Source organism: Macrobrachium rosenbergii, chromosome 11 (assembly GCF_040412425.1).
Source record: "Macrobrachium rosenbergii isolate ZJJX-2024 chromosome 11, ASM4041242v1, whole genome shotgun sequence".
NCBI classification, from domain to species: Eukaryota; Metazoa; Arthropoda; class Malacostraca; order Decapoda; family Palaemonidae; genus Macrobrachium; species Macrobrachium rosenbergii.
Window position 1 is genome coordinate 24,471,197 of NC_089751.1, and position 27,523 is coordinate 24,498,719.

General features: G+C 37.9%; 1 protein-coding gene across 1 annotated transcript in view; it reads left to right on the forward strand.

The window, feature by feature from the left end:
• The window catches only part of mRpS17 (mitochondrial ribosomal protein S17), a 45,897-nt gene that overhangs the window by 10,705 nt on the left and 7,669 nt on the right, over positions 1 to 27,523 (forward strand). The window contains exons 2-4 of the mRNA XM_067111361.1: positions 694 to 770; positions 3,154 to 3,270; positions 11,058 to 11,178. Coding sequence (XP_066967462.1) covers positions 694 to 770; positions 3,154 to 3,270; positions 11,058 to 11,178 — 315 coding nt within the window. The remainder of the gene's footprint in view (positions 1 to 693; positions 771 to 3,153; positions 3,271 to 11,057; positions 11,179 to 27,523) is intronic.

Below are 27,523 nucleotides of genomic sequence, written 5' to 3' on the forward strand. Positions count from 1 at the left end.
TGCTGAACTCAGACCTTCAGCAGATAAGATGTGTTTGGGGGTCAGTAGAGCTATATTCTGAGCCCTTCGGTCATATTAGCCAGGCATAGCGGCCTTCTGACTTTTGCAACACTTACAGGGCTAGCACATAATTTTCCAATCATTTCTTTACTTGAATGAAGATATTAATGCTCAGGCTCAGGGCCCTACCACTTTGGCCTCCCTGTGGCAGTCCAAGTAGGAGGTAACGAGTCATTGCTCACTTTCATGACTGCGATCATGATGTTTCTACATGGTTTTCAACTTCCATTTGGAGGTGTGAGTTACCTATATAGGAGGCAATGATTGTATTCCCATAAGTATACAAACCAGAGCCTTTGATCATATGACTCACATAAACCACCCCACTTTGTCACTATACCAGAGGAGTACTTGGTGGTGGCAGGTGAGCTAGGGATATTACCCCACTTATCCCTGTTATTCAACACTTAACTACCTTGTTACCAAGTTTCAACGCCTGATTTCACCTTGCACTAAGGAATACTCGTACATAAAAGACTTTGGTTTGTATACTTAGGAAAACTGCAAGTTAATTATAAAACTTACTTTGCAAATGTGTTAAATTTAGTGAGTCACTGAAGCTTGATATGAAGCAGATTTTGCTAAGTATTGTTGTGTAGCTGTTATTTGAATACTGAAGAAATTTTTTTATAGTATTTTCCAGAATATACTGACTATTTTGCCTATGATCCTGAGCAGAAGTGCAAGGTTGGAGACGTAGTTTTAATAAAGTAAGTAAATTTTATTCTTTTCATTAGTGTTACAGATGGGTTTTGTATAAGGCTAACTCCAGGCTCTTACACCCTTTAGCATTATATAATATATGTGTATATATGTATGTATATATATATATATATATATATATATATATATATATATATATATATATATATATATATATATATATATATATATATATATATATATATATATATATATATATATATATATATATGACTTTTATCACATCACCGTGATTCATATACAATCATTATATATATATATATATATATATATATATATATATATATATATATATATATATATATATATATATATATATATATATATATATATATATATATATATATATATATATATATGTATATGTATATATATATATATATATATATATATATATATATATATATATATGGATATGTATATGTATATGTATATGTATATATATATATATATATATATATATATATATATATATATATATATATATATATATATATATATATATATATATATATATATATATATATATATATATATATATATATATATATATATATATATATATAGATATATATAGATATAGATATAGATATATATAGATATAGATATATATAGATATAGATATATATATATATATATATATATATATATATATATATATATATATATATATATATATATATATATATATGACTTTATCACATCACACGTGATTCATATACAATCAGTAAGCTACAAACGTCCTTTAATATCCAATTACGCTCTACCTCGGAAGTAATATATTTTCACACATGTTACCAAAGGGGAATTTTTAGTTGATAATAAGTTAGAATAGTCCCGTGGGCTCGAACCAGTGACGGACAAGAACTCAGGACTACAGTGGACTCTTAACCCTCACGGCTAGCAAGTGAGGTATAAGTGGATATCGGCTCCCATATACAAATCTCCCGTCGAACTCAGGTGTTTGTATTTAGAGACGATATCCACCCACCTCTGCCATGTTAACCGTGTAGTGCGTTTGTCGCACGCAGCCATATTATGACTTTTATCACATCACCGTGATTCATATACAATCAGTAAGCTACAAACGTCCTTTAATATCCAATTCGCTCTACCTCGGAAATAATATATTTTCATATATGTTACCGAAGGGGAATTTTGTAGTTGATAATAAGTTCGTCGTCCCGCGGGCTCAAACCAGCGACAGACAAGAACTCAGGGCTACAGTGGACGCTTAACCCACATGGCTAGCAAGTGAGGTATAAGTGGATATTGGCTCCCATATACAAATCTCCCATCGAACTCAGGTGTTTGTATTTAGAGACAATATCCACCCACCTCTGCCATGTTAACCGTGTAAAGTGTTTTGTCACACGCAGCCATATTATGACTTTTTATCACATCACCGTGATTCATATACACTCAGTAAGCTACAAACGTCCTTTAATATCCAATTCGCTCTACCTCGGAAATAATATATTTTCATATATGTTACCGAAGGGGAATTTTTTTTTAGTTGATAATAAGTTATGGTAATAATGATTCGAAACAAAGGTGCCAATACTTCTATAAGCCATAAATTCACTAATGGCAACTTTTATACAGACGTGAGAGCCAGGCCAGTATCAGTAATGCTTGTGACTTCAAGGGGGAAAGTACTGCATCTCTCTCTCTCTCACATGGGTCTTTTTGTAAATTTGCTTATAAATATGCGAAGGGTTTGCTGTTGTTTTTTGTTTTTGTCTTTTACGATAGTATGTCGGTTGTAAATGTAATTTTACAAAGAAAATTGCAAAGAAATATTAGAAAAAGTATGTAAAAGTAAAAAAAAAAGTTACTGAATCGTCCTTCTTGTAAATTTACGTGAATATTTTACAACAAATATGCAAAAAATGTTACTGCTTTTATTTCTTATCTGTTTTGATATTGTGTGAGCAGTAATAATAATTTTACAAAATACAATGAATTTATTAGAAAAAATATATATAAGTTGGTAAAATTTATGATGGTCTTGTAAATGAGGCCCCACAAAGGGTTGTAAATAGTCATTTTCAACTTCTCGTGGAAAGTAGGGAAAATTTTTTTGAATTTTTATATTTATACAGTGTGAATGTACGTGTAATTCTCTTTCCATTGATGTGATTTTTTTTTCTGTTTTGCCGACCTCAAAGTTTCCCCGGTCTGGGGTGCTGCACATTGATAAATCATGCTGTCCCTTAAGGGTTAAGAGTTTATTTTTTTACAGTTTACTGAATTTCATGTAAAATGATTTTTAATTCTTATTGTCTTGATTGTTTCTAGATATGGAGATTAAAAGTTTATACTGTTTCTAGATGTGGAGATTTAAAGTTTATATGGTATCTTTTTCAGAGAACTTCCAGAGCAGATGACCAAGGATATTACCCATTCTCTCATGAAGATAGTGTATCCTTATGGGGATATCACAGATCCGATCACTGGCAAAAAGTGCGTTGTTGGTAACTACAGGTAGGTCTTTTTCAAATACTTAACCAGATTCGTTATTTTTTCCGTAGATACATATTTTATGTTTTTGTCCCACTGCCAATGTTGCTTGTGTTAGTGAGCCATCTTTGAACTTTTTTACCCTCCGTTGCACAGTTCGCTCACTAAATGCCCACAACATCGGCAGTATCCTCAGTTGCAGTTTCCATCTTATGCAGAGCGATTATCTGACTTATTTTCTCACTTGACAAGAGCTTATTGTGGCTTATTATAAGAAAAAAAGCACTAAATAGAGGCTAAATAACACCAAACTCACGAGTCCATGCGGACGAAAAAATTTGGTAAATAATCCACTATAATTGACCGGCAGCTACTGGGAACTTCTACTCCTCTCAGGGAGAGAGGAGTGGGTTGCCAGATGTTGCCTGACAGTGCCTACTCAATCTTCCGGTAATAATATCATCTTCAGAAGGAGGTTAGCATATTTGGAAAAATACATAGGCGTCCCACCCAATATAATATATATATATATATATATATATATATATATATATATATATATATATATATATATATATATATATATTACAGTCATACCTCGAAATTACGCGAGGTTAGGTTCGGAGCCCCTCGTGCAAGGTGAATTTTAGCGTAAGTTTGGCATGGTCTTTAAAAATGCTAATACATGTTTATTTCCAGAGTTTAAGTACTAAATATGATCTAATCATGCTCCCAAAGTATTAAGCTACCTTTTAAATGACCTAAAGTTAGTGTAATTTTATTTAAAATTTAGCTTGTTACCCTTAAAAAAGGAACACAGTAAATGGTTGACATAAAAATTGAGTACTGCACAGTTTCATAATAGCGCATTTACAGTAGGTGCGTACGTATACTAATGTTACCCCTAATTCATGGGATGCCGTTTTCTTTGTCACTTAAAGTAAAAGCTGTTTTCTTTGTGTCACTAGGCAAAACGTCATGTGTCAGTCAACTAAAGTACAATTCCATAAAATAGCGAAAACATGTACATAATGTTCGTAGAAGGTAGTACAGTAGAGGTAAAATTCAATCAATTTAAAATTATATACTGTACAGGTAATGACGTACAGAGAAATAATAAGTTGTAAAAATATGTTTGAGCGCTAACTACGAGAGAGAGAGAGAGAGAGAGAGAGAGAGAGAGAGATACTGTAATAAAGTAACTGTACTGCTTTTGTATCGTATTCATGCGCAAATATATAAATACAAATTTTCCATTCTGATTTTACACCTAAAAACACGAAAACTTAAAAATTAAACACACTTTCTACAGGGGTATCATCTTTGAAAAATGCAGTAACTAAGGGTATCACATCTTGTAAAAGTACACCAACTGAATGTGCTGTAATTACATGCACATACAGATTGCACCAGCACTTTTCTCCGAGGTGAACAGAGTAATTTTCAAAGAATGACACTTATACAACTCTTAGTTACATCTCTGATATTACATTAACGAATTCATTTTATCAAATGAGCGCGACTGAACAACCTCATCTCAAGGTCATGTAAAGTCCTTGTGACAAAGACTTTGCAAATGGACATAATACTTGTATGATATTTATGTACAGAAATATAAATACAGTCAGTCCCCGGTTTACGACGGTTCCGACTTTTGTTCGAGGTTCTGACGCTTTTCAAATATATTCATCAGAAATTATTTCCCGATGTTCGGGGTTCACGACACGTCGTTCCGACGGAAGAAATATGGCCCCAAAACAGCAGAATAATCATAATTTGAAGGTTTTTTTTATGTAAAACTCAATAATAATGCAGTTTACATCGTTTTCAATGCACCCAGAGCATTAAAAGTAAGGTTTTCTTATGATTTTTGACGATTTTCGACGATTTTCCGGCTTACGACGATTTTCGGTTTACAACGCAGCGTAAGAACGGAACCCCCGTCGTAAACCGGGGACCGCCTGTATAGATTTTCCATATCGATTTTACAGTTAAGAGCATGAAAACTTATAAATGTACTTCAAACATTAAACAAGCATTTTCTGCAGGGGTATCATCTTTGAAAAGTGCAGTAACATTGCAAATGGGTATCACGTCTTGTAAAAGTACACTAAGTGAATGTGCTGAAATTACCTTTGCATCATGTTTACGCATGTACAAAAATAAGAATAATACATTTTCGATACAGATTTTACACATGAAAGCATGAAATGCATTTTCCATAGAGATTTTACACATGAAAACATGAAATGCATTTTTCATAGAGATTTTGCACATTAAAACATGAAATGCATTTTTCATACAGATTTTACACATAAAAGCATGAAATGCATTTTTCATACAGATTTTACACATAAATGAAATGCATTTTTCATACAGATTTTACACATAAAAGCATGAAAACTTGTAAATTACTTAAAAAATTAAACACCCACTTCTGCAGGGTTTCTTGAGAATTTCGTGTGTCTGTGAAAAAATCGTGTATGCCCATTAGCTAGGTTCCAGTGAAAAGTTCGTGTGTGTGTGAATTCATGCAACTCGAATTGTGTAAGATCAAAGTATTACTGTATGCTACAAATGTCACTTAATATCCAATTCAGTGGGTAGACCATTGACTGGAGTCATTGGAAGGTAACTGTGTTGAGGGATGGAGACCCGGCAGTACCGATCCATTTGTCACTTATAATTCCCCTTCGGTAATAATTCCCCATTGGAGATATTCCCAAAGTAGCGTGAATTGGATATTAAACAACGTTTGTAGCTTCATGATTTTATATATATATATATATATATATATATATATATATGTGTGTGTGTGTGTGTGTGTGTGTGTGTGTGTGTGTGTGTGTGTGTGTGTGTGTGTGTGTGTATTAATATTTATCACGCTTTGAGTTGCGCGAATTCACAGACACGCAAACTTTTCATTGGAACCTAACTAACTGGCATACACGATTTTTTCACAGATGTGACATTTGCAAAATCCTCGAGAAACCTTGCAGAAGTGATAATGTTTAATTTTTGAAGTAATTTAAAAGTTTTCATGCTTTCATGTGTAAAATTGTATGAAAAATTTGTATTATTTTTAATTTTTTACATTAAGTACTGTATGATACTAGCATACTTTACAAAATCAATCAGAATCACAAAACAGCTGTCAATGTAAACCTCTCTCTCTCTCTCAGTGAGATTAGAGAGAGATTTTTTATGCATATGTAACATGTATGTTTGTTGGTTTTGTAAACTGTAGCTTTGTAGATAAATGTGAAGTTAATTTATTAATTTTTTCATATTTTCCAGGGTATAATTAAAACTTTTTTGCATTATATAGTGAATTATTTAAAATTTTAAAAGAATAAAATAGATTCTGAGTCTTTTCTCCGAGGGTTGCTCTCTCTCTCTCTCTCTCTCTCTCTCTCTCTCTCTCTCTCTCTCTCTCTCTCTCTCTCTCTCTCTCTCTCTCTCTCTCTCTCTCTTCCATCTTTTGATATCTAACGTAAGAATAACTTCTCTCTATCTCTTTCCAAAGTTATTCTCTCTCTGTCGTAAATTATGAATAATCTCTCTCTCTCTCTCTCTCTCTCTCTCTCTGCACTGCAATGAAATATGAATTACAGTACGGCAATAAGCTAACTTTTAAGTGAAATTAAAGTGCTTTTGTCATATTTAGGGTTTAATTTTAGTGACCATACCAAACTTATGCAAGTCCTTGCCTTACACGAGGGGTTCTGAAACCTAACCTCGTGTAAGTTCAAGGTATTATTGTATATACTGTACAGTATAGTCAAACCTTGACTTACGAGTGAACCAACGTATGAGTTTTCCGAGATACGAGCTGGTGCACAAGCGATTTTTTGCTTTAACCCACGACGGACGACAGCTGGGTATTGATATTTATAAAAAAAAAAGGAAAAAACTGTAAAAATATTATTTTTTGCTTGAATTTATAAGTATGTGGTATCATTGAAACTGCAAGGAGATTAACTTTTTGAATATGCTATTTATTTTTGTATATATTGTTAATTAGTTTGGGTATCAACAGAAAATTCTTTAGAAGTTACAGTTGCAAAAAAATTAATTTGCTTTGAAGCTGGATTATTACAAAACTTATTATTCCTATTTGTTTTATTAGTGTTAATTTTCTAAAGAATTTAGTTTTGAAAAAGTCCCCCAAAAAAAACAGAATCTTCTGTCCAGTAATAGCGTGGTAAAAAAATTGTGTATCAACATATCAAGTGACACTTTTCCACCATGTAGTAATTCTGAATTACGTACTCAAGTAACCTTGAGTATATAATTCTGAATACCCACGAACTCAAGAATGAGGCTTCTTCAAGTGTAGATTAGAGCATTAAATTTATTGAGAGTCTTCGTGGTCATTATCGTCTTCATGTTTCCTCTTAGGACAACCTTTCACCATAAGTAATGTTGCAGCTTTGGCCAGCATTGCTCATGAATGCCAGCATTGCATCCAGGACACCAATGCTTAGAATGCTTGAGACAAACAGCACATAATCTTTGCTTGCAACCATCTAACCTGGCATATACATGGCTTGAACCAGATGAACTGACTTGAATGAGGTTACGACCTGGTGAATTAGAAAGTTGGCTTCCTGGCAATCGTGGAATGAGAGGGTAAGATGCAGCATTCGTGACTGACAGACTTTCAGTAATGTCATGAAGGAAATCATCTTGCTTGGATGGCCTAACAATATTTTGCTGATAAACAATATAAGCATTTAGAACTGAAATATCTATAAGATTACTATAAACTTTCTTCCAATATCTCCTGGTTGACCTCTGTGCAGCATAATGATAAAGTTTTTTGTCCAAAAGGTCAACACCTCCCATACCAGCATTATAGTCATTTATGACTTTAGGCATGACTTTTTCTCCATGTCTTGTCTGTAATATGACATTCTCAGCATGAGCATATGTTGTCAAAAGGTAAACTGGCTTACGAGTTGCTTTTTCTCTGAAACCACAGGTAAGCAACTTTCCTTTTCTCACATAGACAATATCACCTGTGCTGAGCGTCTGCTTGGCCAAAATTTGTGGCAAAGTCTAGAATTAATCTTACTATTCCTGTGAGTGATGTCTTTTGTGTTAGTAGGGCTTCTGCCAGAGGAATCTTTGTATAAAAGTTGTCAGTAATCAGGTGGTAACCTTTATTGAGAAGCTTGCTTTTCTCCATTATATTCATTACTGCTGCATGAGTAAAGCCTTGCCGACTTTCAGTAGCATAAAAATCACATCCTGAGTATAAATCAATGTGATAAACATATCCAGTGGAAGCTTCACAGAGTTCAAACTTTTTTATCCCATACCTACAGTGCCATTTATTGGGCCTATATTGTATGAATGCACACCTATTATACATACCAATCATGCTTTTATCAAGGGAAACAGTCTGCTGAAGATTGCAATGTTCCTTGAATAATTTATTACAGGAATCTAAAAGAGGACGTACTTGAAACCAGAGGTCATACTGTGGGTCACCTCTAGGCTTATTCAAGGTATTATCATTCGTATGAAGAAAGCGACTAAGAAGATATTCATCTCGTGGCATGGTTTCTCTAAAAAAAGGAACTCGAGTTGAACGAAAAGCACTTCAAAAATCCCTGACACCCTGCACTCTTACCAATCCCATGAGCAAACTAAAACCTAAAAACTTTTTAATTCTTTCACAAGTTACTGGTTTCCATCTTCTGTATTTGCTTCGTGGATGGTCTGTCACCCACTCTTCCTTACTAGCTAAAAATCTGTTAGCATATTTGTTGGTTTCATGAACAAGAATATCTATATCATCAGTTACAAATAGAGAAAAGTATTCAATAGGCTTTGCATTGCAGTTAGGAATCCTTAAAGGACCTACATTTCTTTGGGTAAAAACAAAATCACTCCCACAATCAATGCCTTCAGGCGGATAAACATGTGTCCAGGATGAAGCAACAGGTTCAGTGTCAAGATCGTCATCATAAAGATCACTGTTGCTGGTATAATCGTCACTGTCATACTCACTATGACTGTCCAAATCATCAGCACTTGTTTCTGAATCACTATGATAATCAATATCAGCCATTATAAAACAAACAAACACTTACTTTTGCATAAAAAAAAAAGTTAACTTTTACTGGGCCAGCAGAGAACAAAAAACTAGATTGATAAGCCAGATGGCCCCCACCCCCACCTCCAACCGTGCATGCTCATAACACTCCTATAACCTCAAATTATAAAATTTTTGGCAACTTTACTTTCTAAACGATCATTGATTGGCTACAGTAGCCTGTGACATCAATAGAAGGCAGAGCTAAAGCCATACATATGAGGGAGGAAGGAGGAAAAAATGCATCCACAATATAGATGCTCGCAAGTTGATAGTAATGAATGCATCCATTATATGGATGGGTCGTCCTTCATGGGTTAAGAAGCGATCCAAGATTTGAGCTACGAGCCAGCGAGCCTGGGAGATGCCATCTCCCAATGTGTCTGCCATTGCCAGCACCGAGATGCCTAGCCAAGTGGTCTTGTTCAGTTCATGTGGTTATGTTGGCGTGCAAGCATCTCTGCAGCATCTCGTCGCATTTCTTGCTGTGCCCCTGTATTTTAGAACATTTCTTAATTTTAACCATGGGTCCCAAGAAGGTGAGTTTTAAGACCAATGCTGAGAAGAAGAAAAGGCCGGTTACCTTGGATGTGAAGCATGAAGTCATAGAAAAACAACAAAAATTGGTGTGTTTTTTGAGGAGCTGGAACAGATTAATATAATTTCCATTCACTTTAATGGGGAAATTTGATTTGATTTACGAGCAAATTGAGTTACGAGCTCAGTCACAGAACGAATTAAACTTGTATGTCAAGGTACCACTATACAGTATATATGTATATGCATACAGTATATATATCTTTCTGTCAACCACTCTCCCTTTCCCTTTCTATCTGTATCACATTCTGCTGTACTAGTATCCTTTGGTGTAAAAGAGAGAGACAGACAGAGAGATTCTGTTTGCTTAGGTGCTACCCTTCACACTGTCAATATGTCAAGATGATTGACAGTGAGGCCTACATCCCTCCCCCTAAGTGGGAGATTTCGTAACAGCAAATGATTGGGAAAAGCAAAGAATTGTGCTAAACTCTTAACTAATTTAGTATATTTTCCTTAATGAATTGATATTTTGCAGTGTTTACATTATTAATATATGAAAATTAGTAAATCATTTTTTTATTATAAAAAATTGAGTCATGAAAATAACATGAAATACGGTAATTAGTGAATATTGCTCTACAAGAAATCCACGAATTAGTGAATTTTCCACGATATATTTGGAAATACGTGCCACAGAAAAATCTGAGATTAACTGAAGCTGCCAACACTGAACCATGATATAGCAGGGGCTCACTGTAAGTCTGTGATGCAGCAATATGCAGTATAGGCCTGTTACAGTTAAAACTGGTACAAAGACAGATATTGTTTAAATTGTCCGGCTGTCACACTAAACTTGTCATTGCAACAACTTCCACATTGTTGAAGGGATTCAAGTCAAACTTGGCACAAAGGTAGACCATCTTGCTTAAATTTGCTTGAAGGGAGACTACCATCTGTAACATCTACCTTGCCATCTTAACTCCTGCACAACTGAAGGGATTTTAATCAAATTTGGTACAAAGATAGTGTGAATGTGCGTAGATCATGGATAATGATGATATGATTTTTGCCATTAAGCTCCTGTTTGACATTTTTAGTATCCTTGATCCATTGTCTAGTATTGCTTCTCTTAAAATTTTAAGGGTGATTCATTTCCTTTTTATTTCAGAGATCACATGAAGTTACGTAGTGAATTATATGGAAAAGCAGAAGGCAGTGATGGTGGATTTGATTATGATAATGCGCCTGACAGAGGTTGGCAAGAAAATAGGAAAGACTTTACCCACAAGGTAATGCTTTGCAATTTAAGTTATTCTTTACCACTATTCTGATTTTATTCTTATTATGAAATATATAAGGGTACAAAATTACCGTATTTGATGGCTTATAAGACGCATGTCTGCATAGGGCCTTTTAATTTCAGCAGGACATTGAGGGAAAAAAATGTTTCTAGCCTATGCTCATATGATTTTGGTAAGTAAAAACTGTAGTATTAGGTTATCATATGCATATTGTTTCTTACCAACAGAATCAACAAAAACATTAATAAAGAAGTTATTTACCATATTTATATTTATCAAAATATGTATTATACAATCAGCCATTTACTACGATCGAATGTTTCATCTGCTGCTGAAAGCTACCTCATAGGTTTACATTCATTTGTAAACATTGTTTCTTACCGGCAGAATCAACAAAAACATTAATAAAGATGTTACCCACGGTAATATATGTTATATATATCCATTATATATTATAAAACTATGCAATCAAACTCTGGAATTTACTACGTTTCATCACTGCAGCTGAAGCCTGAAAGCTGCCTCTTGGCTTGATATGAATACCGTTAGGTGGCAGCACCATCGTTTGTAAGCGTGCAGACGACGTTGGTGATGTACAGTAAAATGATTATGGAAAATATTTGGGGAAGCCTTGTTATTATGCCTAAAGAGAATGGTAGCAGGAATTGTCAACCACCAATTGATCAAAGCCATGTTGTTATGCGTAAAGAGAATGTTAGCAGGAATTGCCAACTACCAACTGAACGAAGCCTTGTTATCCGTAAAGCTCTCGAGATAATCACCAATAGGTGGCAGCACACGTACTGTAAGCCTGTAAATGTGGAATGCGGCAAATCGCTGTAGACGACGATAGTGATATTAACACATTTTAATGAAGATATCGATAATAACAACGTAGATATTGATTATAATACTAGCAGCAGTAATTGTGGTGATGGTAAGTGTGATAATGATAAATAATTATAATAAACTTTAGTTTTTAATAGGTTATTAGGATAACACCGAATGTTAGGCTAGGCTGCAACATCTACGTGACGTTTCATGTATAATTTCGGCCAAAATTCTTAAATTTTGAGCCTACATTATGTACAATCACTCAAAAAAGTTTTGCAACATGCTTCAAAACTTTTCGGACAACAGCTTATAATAGCGACATCTGGCGCTATTTGGCAACTCAGTTGTAAGCACGTGAAACAACTGAATACTAGTGGTGGGTCCGAGAAATTACCTGCAGTTTCCCTTAAACAGGGCTTTTTCTGATACTGCTTAATGTTGTCATATTTTACTTAATTAAAGGATGTTACTATAATACTTCAGAGGTCATCGCTGTTCTTATGTTTTAATATTTTCATCTCCAACTGCCATCACTATCGTTGTTTTATCTCCCTCATATGTGTGAACGTTGTAGGCATAGGCCTACGACTGTTACAAGTTGAACTATTAGTCTTATTGACATCAACAAATATGACTTTTGTAAAGATTTCCTTCACATTATTATTGATTAAATTTTGAATGACTAATCCTGTGTATATTGTGAACTAGTGAAACTTAATATAAAATATACTGAACTAGACTAACAGATTTCACGTCTATTTTTGTAATACATAGAATATAATCACATGTTTTACACACATACATACATACAGTATATATGTATATATATAAATAATATATATATATATATATATATATATATATATATATATATATATATATATATATATATATATATATATATATATAATGCCGTTATCATGTGTAATTTCTCGTTTCTTTCATTGCTACTTAGGCCTATCACTTTGATGCCTCTTATGAAGTTAACTGAATATATAACACCTATTGTATTTCTTATTATCTAAGTTTCTAAAGAATCAAAATTAGCTAGAAGTTCAACATTAATGTAGTTAATGCTAGATGCCAGCAGTGAAGAAGGCTACCATGCTCATCAGTGGAGAATGTCTCCTCCTCATCGCAAAAGATGACTCGTACAGAAATCATCGGCCGCTGGATTATATTATAACGCAAACCCTAGCCTCTATTTTTTGTGTTTTGCTGATATGAAGTGTTTCTTGGCAGGCGTATGATGAAATAATATCTTGGTCTCTTGTAGCCTGTTACGGATGGTTTGAGCAGCAACTTGAAGGGAGAGCGTAATGTTCTCTATAGCAACATCGGTTGTCAGGGGGGAGTTAGGCGGAGCTCCTTCAGTGATCATCCGATGATGATCAACACAAGTGCAACAATGGGGTTGTCCTCCAGTTTTTACAATGAATTTATCATGTTCCCTCGTTCTCTCTGTTGTTGTATCCCTCTATACATGGTTCTTTTATTTACGCTAAGCTGCCGAGCAATATCTACGATAGAAACATTAGTCTTATGCAAGCTAATGATTGTGGTGCCGCTTAGTTTGTTGCCCATCTTATCGGTGCTAGTACGAGACAGTTTAAACTTTTCGTGCCTGAATGTGGAGTCACACGATAACATACTGACGTTATGAGATTTTTCTTTTTTGTTTGTGACAACGATAATGGTTGAATTCTTTCTTTCTTTATTTATATATAATTTCATTGATGGTTATTCAATATTATTTTATTAGTCAATGAGCTTTTATCTGGATTCGAAATATAGTTTCTTCTTTGACTCTTTTGCCCAATCATCTGAAGTGAAATTTTTCAAAATGTTTCGTCATTTTACGTAATATGAATTTTTCACTCACCATTCTTTTTTATATTGTTAACCGTATTATTAATAACCAAAATCGAATAAAAAAATTACATTTCCTTGTAAATATCAAAAGAACAAATTACTGTTAGGTGAACGAAAACTTCTGGAACATGTTGCAAAACATTATTGAGTGACTGTACATAGGACGCAGGGGGATTTTTTAGGCCATTTTTTTATTAAAAAAGTGCGTCTTATATGCCGTCAAATACGGTAGGTAAAAAAAGTTTGTAAGCTTTTTGTTGACATGTAAAACATAAATTGGCTATATTTGAAATCAGTTCTAGTGCACTGTAATATTACATTGATAGAGGTGACTACCAGTAAAGGTTATATTTTATACATGTTAATTTTTCAGTACTACATAAATACAAATCCTTGTATATAGTACATGTTCTTTATGTTAGTAGATAGTGACCCTAGTCTTCTAGAATTAGTGCATTGCCATAGGGTTATTTTGAGATTTTTTTGGTAACATTGGTGAGTAAATATATTAGCGAGTTTCAACTTGCATATTGTTAATTATTTTTAGTTAAACTAGTGAAAAAATTAAATAGTGATTAGAAGGTTAATGGGACTTCCCTGTACAAGGTGTCCCTATTCAGTGATGGACAGATGTTGGAAAAAAAAAACAGAAACTATTCTCACTAGTCGTCACTAACACCCACATAGATAGGTAAATGGATGGAGAACACAGCATGGAATGAGTTTCGTTAACATTCAGTTTCAGTGACAGTAAAGCCTCATGAATGAATTTCTGGCATTACTACTGGAGCTGGATGAAGACATTAAGACATGAGGCGTAGGAACAGACAATGCTGCATTTACAGTGACCGAGGAATGGTTCAGGAAAGTTTATGGCCTGGATCCATCATTACTAAAACTTTATCTTAGCTTAACATCAGACATATAAGCTAGCACCTGTGGTTTAAAGCAGCGATTTGATCAATATATTAGCTGAAAGGGGAACATGTTCCCTTGAGACTCTTACACTTTTTCTATCCCAGGGGATATACATATACTATATACAATCCTGCATAGTTATGTGGGTAATTGTGTCCCAGCTGAAAACATTGTCAGGATTGGACAAAAAGATGACCAATTAGGATGTATAAACCAGTTACCTTTAGTAATACCAAACATACTTGTAATTTTGTCATCTTGGAGGGGGTTGAAATTCAAGAGGTTATTGTCTTCTTTTAAACCAGTATGTCGGATTTTCTTCTGACCAACTTGAGACTTTCTTTTTACCATTACTAGGGGGTGATTTTGGTATTCATTATGGTCTTTCTATAAGGTCATATGGTGATATATGGCTGTTATGAAGAGTATGTTTTTCCTAGTCTGTTTTAATGATCATATAATGTGGGATAAAACATAAACATACCAGTTAAATCTTACTAGTTATAGGTGTTGAACATAATTTATTTCCTACATATGACATTGTGTTATTGGGTGTTTGAAAAATGTGTGGGTATCTTCTTCTTCATTTAAAAAATGCAAGGTACTGTCACCAAGTTCAACTTGTTTACCAAGAACTTAGGCAACTTATATCATGCAGGGAACTGTGTGCACTGATGCCGCTGAGCAACAATAATGGTTGTGATAATTGTTACTGTTTGGTGAATCAGATGTAAAGATTGGATAGTTAAATATATATTATTGTTGTTCTTGTTTGTTGTTGCAGAATTAGTTGTATTACTATTATCATATGTGATTTTGTGGCGTGTGCTGCATTACTGATGTGAATTAAAGGTAGTTTCTCATTGATGACTAATAGGAAATTTGTCATACTGCCCCCAGTGTGTTCAAGACACAAACCCTTGGGGTTATATAATCCGATATTAATCTTTGTACTTCACCTAAATGCATTCCCATTTGGAGGTGGTTTGCATTCCACTAGATTATATAGGGACTGAAACTTGATTGAGGGTTGTCAATTTTCTAGGATTTCATTTTGAATGTTCCTATTCGGTTCTGTATTTTTTTTTTGCTGTGATTTTATCTTTAAATTATAGTTAATGCACAGTCAGTTAGAGGTAACTGGCTGCATTTTATATGTAAACTTTCTGGATAGGCATTAAAACCTCTTACATTTAGCTTCTTTTTCATTCCTGTTATCTCATGTAGTAATTGTGTATTTTACACATATCATTCCTTGGTTCTTATGTGGTGGTTTTGACCAGCTTAAGCACTTTGGTGTATACTGTAATTCTACATAGCTGAGATATTTGATTCATAGTCAGCACACTGGGTCATTAAGGGGCTTTTTTGTTTGTGTCCATATTTTGAGCAATTTTTGCATCAGAGAAGATTTATCCCATTTTGCTTTAGTTTGCAATTTTTCAGAATTTTTGTTTACAGTCTTCATTGGTGATTTATGAAATTTAGGCATTCAAGCCAAGCACTGGGTCACTTTTGGCCACACCATGTTTAAGAAAATGAAAAGAGGGACTTAAGAGTGACTGGACAGCAAGATAGAGGTCCAGACAATAAAGGAAATGAATTACAAGGATATCAGTGAAGCGGGGAGAAACCCCATAAATGCACTAAGTTACAGTTACTTTGTTTGACAGTTTGTTTGAAGAAAAGAAGTGCGAATGGAGGCAAAGTAGGTCAAAAAATGGATGCAACTAGGGGCCAAAGGGTGCTGCAAACACCCTTTAGTATTGCCTACAGTGCATCACGAAGTGCACTTAAGGCAACCTTCAGTGATGTTTCTTGGTTTTGTCTCATTGTGATATTGTAGATTTTTAGGTCATGTACAATGTTGTATCTTATTTTTATGGAATCAGGCAATATTTCTTTTGATGACTGGTGTCTTTATCTACATTGATTAAATTATATTTCCTAGAATGCATTTTGCTTCATGTTTGGTGTTATATTTTTCTTAATATTTGCAAATGAAAGTTTTCCGATTGCTATTTGTTCTTTTGGAAATACAAACCATTGCATTTTTATATTGGAGTACCCTTCAGTGCAAGCTAGTAGGCATTTTTGAAAACTTTGTAACAAAGTAGTTACTTGGTCGAGTGGGGGAGTATCCTGTTCTTACTAGCAGTCACACTCACTTTTCTTTTGGTTGTTGTAGAGTACAGATGTGCTGTGCTCTAATGCCCCTACTTAGTTCGTGAGGACTTTGGACAGGGTACCATGATTATCAGGTGGTGATCAGTTTACTTTAGGAGAGCTGGCGCTGCAGCGTCAACTCATTTAGACTCGAGGCCTGCTCCCATTTTATTCCACTGTAAGTACTCGGGCTCACACCAGGTCCATATGAGGTTGTACATCTTGGTCACCCTGTCCAGCCTTGATTGTATGGTTGAGGAAGGGTAGTTGCAAGAGGTAAAACTCCTCCCCAAATCTCCAAAAAGTTGGTTACCCACTTGATTATCTTAGAGCTCAGTTTACAAATCAGGCTTTTTGTGAGATGGGGGGAGGTTATTCTCAACCTTATTTGTGAGCCCATTTCCATGCTCAGCCTGTTCACACACACTCTTGAGTGTTCACAATCTAAGCACACTTTTGCTCTAGGGAGAGGACACCTTTGACCTCTTCCACTTCTCATAAGCATGGTTTGACATGCGGTTGTAAGGAGAGTGGGAGTGGTGGTACGAGGACCTGTTCTGGTTTGGTAGGGCTAGGAATGTCTTAAGGAGCAGAAATTGAGATTTGACTCCTTTAGCTGAAGGTGCAACTTGTGTCCTAGGGGATCTGATGGAAGTGGATGGTTCCATTCCTTTGGAACCCCTGCAGACTGAGTTGGAGCAGTACTTCAAAGAGATTCTTTTCCTCACATGAGTAGAATAGCCTGAGAGAGCAACTTCAGCTTTGTACCTGCTGACAGTCTCATCTGTTGAGCTGAAGTTTGGAACGCTGCAGAGCTGCAGTCCTCAGTTGGCTCGTGGTGTTTTAGAAGTGAATACTGTATCCTGATCTGTGGGTCAGGGACTTCCTTTGCCTCCAGCAGATCGAGCAAACTCTGCCCCCCATTATCAAATCCTAGGAGATATGGTGTGCTGGAGGATGTGGGAGCTACTCCCTTGGTGTTGGATGCAAACTCTTCTCTGGTGGAGAGACTTCATCAAGAGGGTGTGTTGTTCTCTGCTGCAGAGATTACTGATCTGGACACAGTATCCATAACGTCTCCCCAGACTGCTGCGTGACTTGAGCTTTGGTTGAACATGCTGACGGACTTTGTTGTGTGGAGCAAGATGTTGTTTAGGAGGTTGTTGATGTCAAGAGATGGAGCCTGACCTTCCTGGCACACCAGAATACCAACTAGTGGGTAAACTTGATTCTTGGAAGGAGAGAGGTCTTTCACACTGGAATAGATCGGTGTTGGACTTGTTGCTGCTCTTTCCTAGTGTGGAGTCTGCAGTTGGGTGTAGAATCTAGGTCCCGAATGTCTGATCACCTATGCTGCCTGTAAGCCTTCGGGTTCAAAGGTAGCTTCTGCTAATCTGTGGTAATAGAAAAGCCTGCTCTTCAGAAACCTAGAGGGGTTTTGCCAACCCTCTGGTGGAGCTAGGAGTGGAGTAAAGGAGAAGAAAAAGAGAGGTTGGGAGTTACTGAGGGTGGCAATCCCTTACACTGCTACCATTAGTAGGGGTTTGCCTGTGTCACCATTGGGCTATGTGGTAGGAGCAGGGATAGAAGCCTTGGGTCATAGCTGTCCTTCAGGATTTTACAGGCTTCTGTTCAAGGATGTTCTTACTCCTCTCACAGATACACTAAACATATTCGATTTCTGGCTGTCTCTGGTCCTCTCACCAGAGGTGGGCATGATGGCAGAGAAAAGCGCCATAGAAATTGTGGGATGCCAGTCTCCAGGGATCTACAGTATCCAATTCTGCCCTCTGAATTTGTGGATGTTGCTGGTCCTGTCAGTAGAGGTGAAAATGATGGTAGAATGCATCTCCAGGGTTCTACAGTAGAGTTTTCCTTTGAACAAGTTTGTGTTATAGACTTGTTTCAAGATGGAGATAACATGGACAGCATTGAAGTTCATCAGTTGGAGACTTCAGTTTTTTTATAGATCTGAAGGCTGTATACTTTCAAGTTCTCAGTTATGAGTGCTCCCAGAGGTACCTCTGCTTTTCCTCTGTGCCAGTTTCTACCAGTTCGAGTTATGCTTGGGACCGGTTGAAAGTTTTCCTAGCCTAACTAGGCCTTCTTAATACTGGAGAACCTACCCATTATCACATTCAGACTGGTACTGTCTCCTGCATTGACCTTTCAATTTGTAGCTCTAATTGCAGTGTTGATTTTAGTTGGAGAACAAGTGATGACTGGCATACCAGTGACCATTCTCCAATTATAATCAGCACCAATGATGATCCACCTATCCCAAGATCACCACGAGGTGCTTAGAGAAAGCAAATTGGAAAAAATTCGAAGATTTGAGCGAGCTGGAAGGGGATGCCAAAGATTTCCCAAGTGTAGATGATGCCATCGATCTCCTCAATGGAACTTTCCATACTGCTGGCTTACATTCAATTCCTCGAACTAAAGGACTTTTCAGGAGACGGCCAGTTCCATGGTGGTCAGAAGAATTAAGGCTGCTGCATCGAGCTACAAGGTCATCATTGACCAGGTGCCGTAGACATCGCACTGTGGATAATGTCATCACTTATAAACAGTGTAGGGCACGATTTCAGAAAAGCTATGAAAGCTGCCAGAAGACAATCATGGGCAGGATATGTATCCTCTATTAACAGCAGAACACCAGTCAGCAGCATTTGGAAGAAAATAAGAAAAATTCAGGGTAAATTTACACCCAATCCTCCTCCAGTCCTTAAAGTAAATAATAATCATGTCACTGATGCCACAGAAGTTAGTAATATATTTTCTGAACACTTTGCTCGAGTCTCTGAAAAATCAGATAGTTCGCAGGACATCATTTCAGAATGATGGAAGAACAACAGGTACTTGATTTTTCATCAAACAAAAGTGAATCTTACAATATGCCTTTTTCTGAAAGGGAATTTGACTCTGCTTTAGCCAGGAGCAAGAACACTGCCCCTGGCTCCCGATGAGATTCCTTATAAAATGTTTAAACACATTTCAAGGAACACAAAACTTTTTATAATCAGCATTATCAATAGAATATGGGATGAAAGCAGCTACCCTAGCATATGGGAATTGGCAACCATGTTACCATTTCTTAAGCCTGGAAAAGATCCTCTCTATGCAGCAAGTTACCGCCCCATTGCGTTAACTTGCTGTTTGTGTAAATTAATGGAAAAAATGGTAAATGTAAGGCTGATGTGGTATTTAGAGCACAACAGTATCTTAACACCTTCTCAGTGTGGCTTTCGAAAAATGCACTCCACACTGGATATCTTACTGCAACTTGAAACCTCTGTCTGTGAAGCATTTGCCTCCAAACAACACCACGTGACAGTGTTCTTTGATATAGAAAAGGCATATGACACTGCTTGGAGACATGGAATTCTCAAGACAATGCATAATAGTGGTCTACGAGGAAAATTACCTTTATTTGTCAGATCATTTTTACATCGTAGGTATTTTAAAGTTAAAGTTGGCAGTACTTTATCAGAGAAAAGGTGCCAAGAAGAAGGTGTTCCCCAGGGCAGTGTTCTCAGCGTAACACTTTGCTCTGGCCATAAACAGTGTTACATCTGTTATTCCAAAAGAGGTCTTGAAGACGTTATTTGCGGATGACCTGTCAATATCTTTTGCTGCCACCCGGATGACTGTAGCCAAAGAAAGTTACAATTAACGATAAATAAAATAACAAGTTGGGCTGAGAAACAGGGTTTTAAAATCTCTGTAAGTAAGACTACTGCTGTCCACTTCTGCCGGATTAGGGGAGTACATCCTGATCCAGACCTCTATTTGTATGGCCATAGAATCCCATGTGTAGAACAAACGCGCTTCTTAGGCCTAGTTTTTGACAGCAGAATGACTTGGGTCCCCCATATCAAACATATCAAAGCAAAGTGCCTAGAAGCTCTACACATCTTGAAGGTGCTGTCTCACACCAGTTGGGGAGCTAGTAGAAATCTTATACTAAAGCTTCATAAAACCTTAATTTTATCAAAGCTGTCATACGGTTGTGAAGTATATTCTTCAGCCTCTTCATCTAACTTAAAAATTTTAGATTCTGTTCATCATTCAGGTATTCGTATAGCCACAGGAGCTTTTCGTTCATCACCAATATCTAGTTTGCTAGTCGATGCAGGAGAAATGCCCCTTGAACTCTATCGTCAGTCATCATTGCTTCGATACTGGTTTAGAGTGCAAAGACTTCCCAAATCTCTGGCTTTTGCTGTGGCAAACAGAAATATTTTTAACAATTTTTATGAAAATCATCCAAGGTATCCTACTCCTTTTAGCTATAAATTAAAAAGATTTTAGAGGATACAAATATTGGAAAAATCCCCGTATTTCCTTGTGTGTATCCCATTACTCCTGTCTGGAAGGTACCTGCTGTGAAATTCTGCAGGTACTTCAGTGGAGCAAAGAGGATAAATCTGATGAGGAAATGAGGGCAATATTTTTAGAGCATGCTTCAGAGCATATGAATACAAGATTTATATTTACCGATGGTTCCAAATCCAATGCTGGCGTTGGTTATGGAGTTTTTAGTGAATCTTTTAACCGAAGAGGTGCGCTTCCTTCAGTTGCTTCAAACTTTACAGCTGAGCTGTATGGCATCTTAGTAGCCTTGGAACATATTGCAATACTCCCAGTGTCTGGCTACACAATATTTTGTGACTCTAAAAGTGCCTTAGAGTCCCTGGAAGTCTTCAATACTGATCATCCCTTAGTGTTGAAGATCTTGCAGTGGACCTTCTTGCACCATTGTAGAGGAAGCATTGTTTCTTTTTGTTGGGTTCCTGCCCATGTGAACATATCAGGAAATGAAAAGGCAGACCAGCTAGCCAAATCAGCAGCACAAATTCCGATACCCAGAAAATGTCCTGTTCCATATCGTGATGCATTCCATATTATATGGAAATCCATCCAGCAATTATGGGCACTTCAGTGGGACAGAGTAGGCCCCAATAAAATGAAAGAAATCACTAGTCAGACACACCCTTGGAAATATGACCTAATGCCAAGGAAGTGGGAGGTTGTATTGTGTAGATTACGTATTGGCCATACACGCTAACTCACGGCTTTATGATGAATGGGAGAATGAGCCCTTCTGTGACGATTGCTTGGTTCCACTGACTGTTAGGCATTTGCTGGTTGAGTGTCCCAGTCTGGTGGAACTTAGGAATCATTTTTTATCAAATAGCAGTGAAGCAGGTGGTAATTATAACATGGCAAAACTGTTGGGAGAAAGTATGTGTATTAATAATGTTATCTCTTTTATCAAAGAAGCTGGTCTTCTCAAATATATTTGACAGCTGTGTCTGTCTTAGTATATATATATATATATATATTTTTTTATATATATATATATATATTTTTTTTTTTCTAAAAAGTTATATTGTTTATCTGATCAAATCTATTAATAGTTCTTTTTAGCAGAATTTTATATATTTATTTATTTATTTTAGCTAGTTTTCTTTTTGTTTTTCCTTTTTAGTAAAATTTATATGTAGTTCTTTTTAGCAGAATTTTAATTTTAATTTTTATAACATACTATAAAAATGAAAAGATCACACTTAGTATTCGGCGTCGGTGACCCTGGTAGTTGTGACGCCAGATAACTCTCAATTAATCAATCAATCCTAGCCTAACTGCGTCAATGGCCATACAAGTCACGACGCCTGATAACTTGAAATCATTCATTCCTAGCCTAACCCATCCGAAAATTCTACAATTATGCAATCCACCCACCTGTTCATGTTCTTCTTCGTTTATAATCCAGCATATGACTACAAAAAACCACAAAACAGACTTACAGCCCAAAACTGACAACCTAACCATCAGAGGGCTCTCTCAACCGCACCACAGTCCTTTCAACACTCCTGCCTGCATTTGTTTACATTTTGCTCCCTCCCGCCATTTGTCGTCCTATGGCGTCACTTCCTATGACATCAAAACACGAACAGATACTTTTAAACACAAAGAATTCTTGCTACATAAACATCTTATAAAATTAAACGTGCTTTTTATACGTTTCGTAACGCCCATACTATTTCACTAATGCAGAAAACAAAAATAAAATAATAATGATCACACACTTCTAAAACTATCATATTATCACACTTATCTCCTCCCTCCCCTCCAACCATCTTCTTCTTCTTTCGACCTTATTCGTCCCACTGTATAGCAGGGTCGTCCGCTCGAGTCGACTTTGTCCATCTATATCTGTTCTTAGCATCATCTTCCCCCAGTCCCATCTCGCCACATTCATCCATCTGATCCGTTGACGCCCCACTCCTCCTCCTCCCCATCACTGGCATGTTCTTAGCTCTCTTGATTGGTTCCACCTCCTATCTTCTTATTACATGGCCATAATATCTCAAACGAGCTTCCCTAGCCTTCTCCTTTACATTACATATACCACACATTCTTATATCTTGACTCTCCCTCCTTTCCAGTAGTGATATTCCAGCAATCGATCTCACCATCCTCATCTCAGTTCTTTCCAACAGTCCCTCCTCTTTCCTCTTAAGTGCCCAGGTTTCTGCCCCATATAATAGTACGGGCCTGATAACTGTCTTATAAATCTTCATTTTGAGGTTTAATGGCATTTTCGTCTAAAACAACTCCAGTTACTTCTCTCCATTTTTGCCATGCTTCTATCACTCTCTGTCTCACTGCTTTCTCAGTACCTCCCTCTTCTGTTAGTATTGATCCCAAATAGTTAAACTCATTGTTCTGCTTTAGCACTGTACCATCTTCCACTTGAATGTTTACTTCTTCATGTCCTTCTCTACTATTAGTCATTAGCTCTGTCTTTCCAATGTTCACTTTAAATCCTTTCTTTCTAGGGCTCCTTTCCATGCTAAAAACCTTTCTAGCAGTTCTTCTTCTGTGTCTGCTATAATGACTAAATTGTCAGCAAACAACAGATCCCACTGCTCATCGTTGTTCCTTAATTCTGATGTTAGCGTGTCTTATCCTAATCCACTAATCTCCCATTATTCTCCGATTCTTCACCCTCTGCGTAATTTCTAATATTTTCCCCTGAAACTCCAGCTTTAGTCAATACATCAACTATTTGATGCTTCCCTTTTATCCATCTCACCTCCTTTATTTCCCCAGGTTCTGATATTTCACATATTGCTGCAATGTCATTTTTTAATCTCTTACTACTTACTCCAGTACTTGGTTTAGTACTTGATTTTGTTGCAGTCAATAGGGTTTTACTATCAGTTTTAACCGATGCCTCTAATTTTCTCCCTTCTATCTCTTCCCACAAATGTTTGAAATATATCAATCCTTCTATGGCCTCCCCAACACTCAGAGCTTCTGCTTCAATGGTGGACTTTGGTACTCTTCTGGATTTCTGCCATATGGGACTACCTCTCCTCTGACCATCTGTCAAGATATCACATAACCCAATTGTGTATGACCATCTTCAATATATCTCAAATGAAGCATCTGCATAGGCTTCCCAATAAATCTTTTCTTCTAACTGACTTATCACTTCTGTTGCGCTCTTAGTTTTTCTCACAGTTTTAATCGGCTTTTTCATATCTTGAGTCGTTCTTTCTTTAAAAACTTTACTTAATTCACTAACATCGTATGATATTTATGGTATGGCATGGCATGTAGTGATACCCAATTCAACTGCCCTACCATTGATCTATATTCTGTTAATTCCTTTTGTCCTAATACTCTATTACCTGTAGATCTTCTAGCTTCTGGTTCTCTTATAGAATTTATATACTGCCGCTGATTAAGACAAATTCCATTTCCCTTATGCCCTACTATTACTGCTATATACTTAAAACTTTTACTTTCTTGTTCTCCTACTTGCAATTTCCCTTTCAATTTCCCAATTATTTTCTTTAAAAATCCTTCAGTTCCTTCATAGCAAAAATCATCTACATGTGTACATAAAATACCATTCAATGTATTGTCTCTCCTCCAAAAGAATATACTGTCTTTAGGCTCCTCCACCACTTTTACCATCTTACAATACCGTGCCTTTGCTGCATCCTTGAGCCCATAAAGTTTTCTTCAATTTCCATAATCCACTCTAACAATCTTCACTAGGTGGTTTTAAATATCTCTCTCATTGTATTTCATCACTTTGTAGATAAGCAGTTTTTACATCTAACAGATAACAATTCCAATCTTTCAATTTTACTACTGTCAAACAAAATTTTAAAATTTCGACATTGCATGCAGGAGCGTCTTTTCCCCATTCAGCCACTTCTTCATCAAAACCTCTAGCTACCAGTCTTGCTTTACATATCCTTTACCCCCTTTTTACCTTTTCAGTTACTATCCATCTTGTACATATAGCTTTTTGTCCAACATCACTTACCTCCTAATATACCGTGTTTACTCTCCAAGTTAACCCATCCCTTGTCACCTGACTGTGAATCTTCTACATTGTATGAATCAGCCCAAGATTTAATTTGGGTATCTCTTCTATTAACTCACCTTCTGTTACCTCACTTTTCCCTTCATCTTCCAGTGTTTCCTCTGCCAAATCTCTTACTATAGTCTCTTCTATATCTCCTTCCCTTCCTGCCCATCTATATTCCCTTCCTTTGATGCGTGGGAGAGCGGTTGCTCAGAACATTCTCTCTGGGGCCTCCCTCGCTCTGGGGGCGAAGTTTTTCCCTCGGAGCGAGTGGAGGCTTCCCATTTTGACCCGACTGCATCCTCAGGTTTGGGTGTGGAAGCGGCTTCTGTGGACCAGGTATTGGACTTGTCCTCTGCCTGGCTACACCTGGGTCTACCTGGCATTCCATCACTGGAGGGCCTGGTGTCCCACTTGTCTGGTACTTCAGTGACAACCCACTTGACTACCGCTTCCACCACCACAACTGTCACCATGTCAGCGTTCGGGGAAGCTGCCTGTGACGGTGGCTGCACATTTAGACACCCAGGTTTCGGCTGCCCCTGCCACTCACCATCCTGTGCTGCTGCCCCCTGGGTTCCTGGCCCCGCTATCTCGCCCTGGTCCTTCTTATATGGTGACGTCGTCGGTGCCGTACGTGACAATGTCTGCTCCAGTTGCTGACCCTGGCTCGTTTATGACAATAATCCCGGCTCCTCGCTTTCCAATCTCTCGGCCCGGCCTGGCTGCTCACGCGCCACCCATGCCTTCAACCCTGGCTCCTCACCTGGACATTCCTGACTGCCGCGCTAATGTATCTGCCCTGGCAACTGCTGGCCCGAGCACCATCTCCGCTGCCTGGGTTGTGCCTGCTGCTGTGGCCCCCCTGGTTGCTCCTGTCTCTTCAGCTGCTTCTGCATGGTTTGGGGACCTGACCTCGATCCTGAGAGAAAGAGTCTGGGCATGCAGGTGTCCCGACTCTTCCGGCTGGTACTTCCGTGAGTACCAAGCCAGGTTCCTGGGAAGGTGCACCGGTCCCTCGAGTTTGGACACCTGGAGAAGCAGAGAAGAGGTCCCCTGCTCATTCTTCCCAAGAGGTTTTGGCCTCGAAGAAGACTGGGGCGCAAGTTTGCGCCAGCCAGCCACGTGCTCGACTCCTCCCAGTCCCCGGCCACATCCGCCTGGCCAGCCTGGCTCGAGGGGAGGCGAGTGCGCAGCTCAATTCTCATAAGCCGCTCCGCTCTCCTCAGGAGACTGCACTCTCCTCGACCCGGGCTGCCGTCACCACCGCGGGTTGGTGAACACTCCCGGCCCGCTGCCCCTGTTGGTTCTGTCAGCAAGGCCAGTGGGAATGCCCGATCCTCCTCGCCTGTCTCCTCTACCTCCTGGGCTCCTTCCAGGGGGCACGAGTTGGACAGGAAGAACTCTGGCGAGTTGTCTCCCCAGAGTTCTACTTCAGGGGCATACGTGCCTGGCTAGTCCTCGGTTCGGCCAGGTCTTACGCTTGCATGGTGCAGGAAGGATCACGGGGGTCTGCTGAAGTTCTCCCTCCTGCAGAGAGAGTAGATCGGGAGGACCGCACCCTGGAAGGACTCAAGGGTCCTCTTCCCCAGGATGCAGACACTCCCGAGATACAGAGGACAGTTGCTGAGATTGTGCTGATTCGTCAGCACAACGACCTCGAGGAAAGGACCACGGCCTCATCTGTGGATCACCCGTCGTGCCTTGAATCCTACTGGGGACCCAAGGAACCCAAGGCTTTTGGGGGGGTTGCTGTGATCCACATTTGCTGAGGGTGTCCTCGATCAAGTGAATGGTCTTGTGTCTGAGCAAGACAATTCTCTCTGATCGAACTGCTTGGACAAGCTTCTTCCCCCTCCTCTGCCTCGCCAGAGGCGCTTCTACGCTCCGTGGGAGAGGGCATTGCCACCTAAACAGGTTGAAACCGAACCTGGGTCGTCTAGATCCAGGTCTTACATTGCAGCAACTTACTGCAGAGAGTATCTCCCTCTCTCAGCAAGCAGCCGCAACCCTGGAAGCCACTGCCATGGCGGCCTTCCAGGCTGTCTCCTGGCTGGATCTGTGGTCTTTCACAGTATCCAAGGTGGCTGCTTCCTCGGGCGCTATCATACCCGGGGAGGACTCCACCTTCGGGAGACTGTGCCAGTC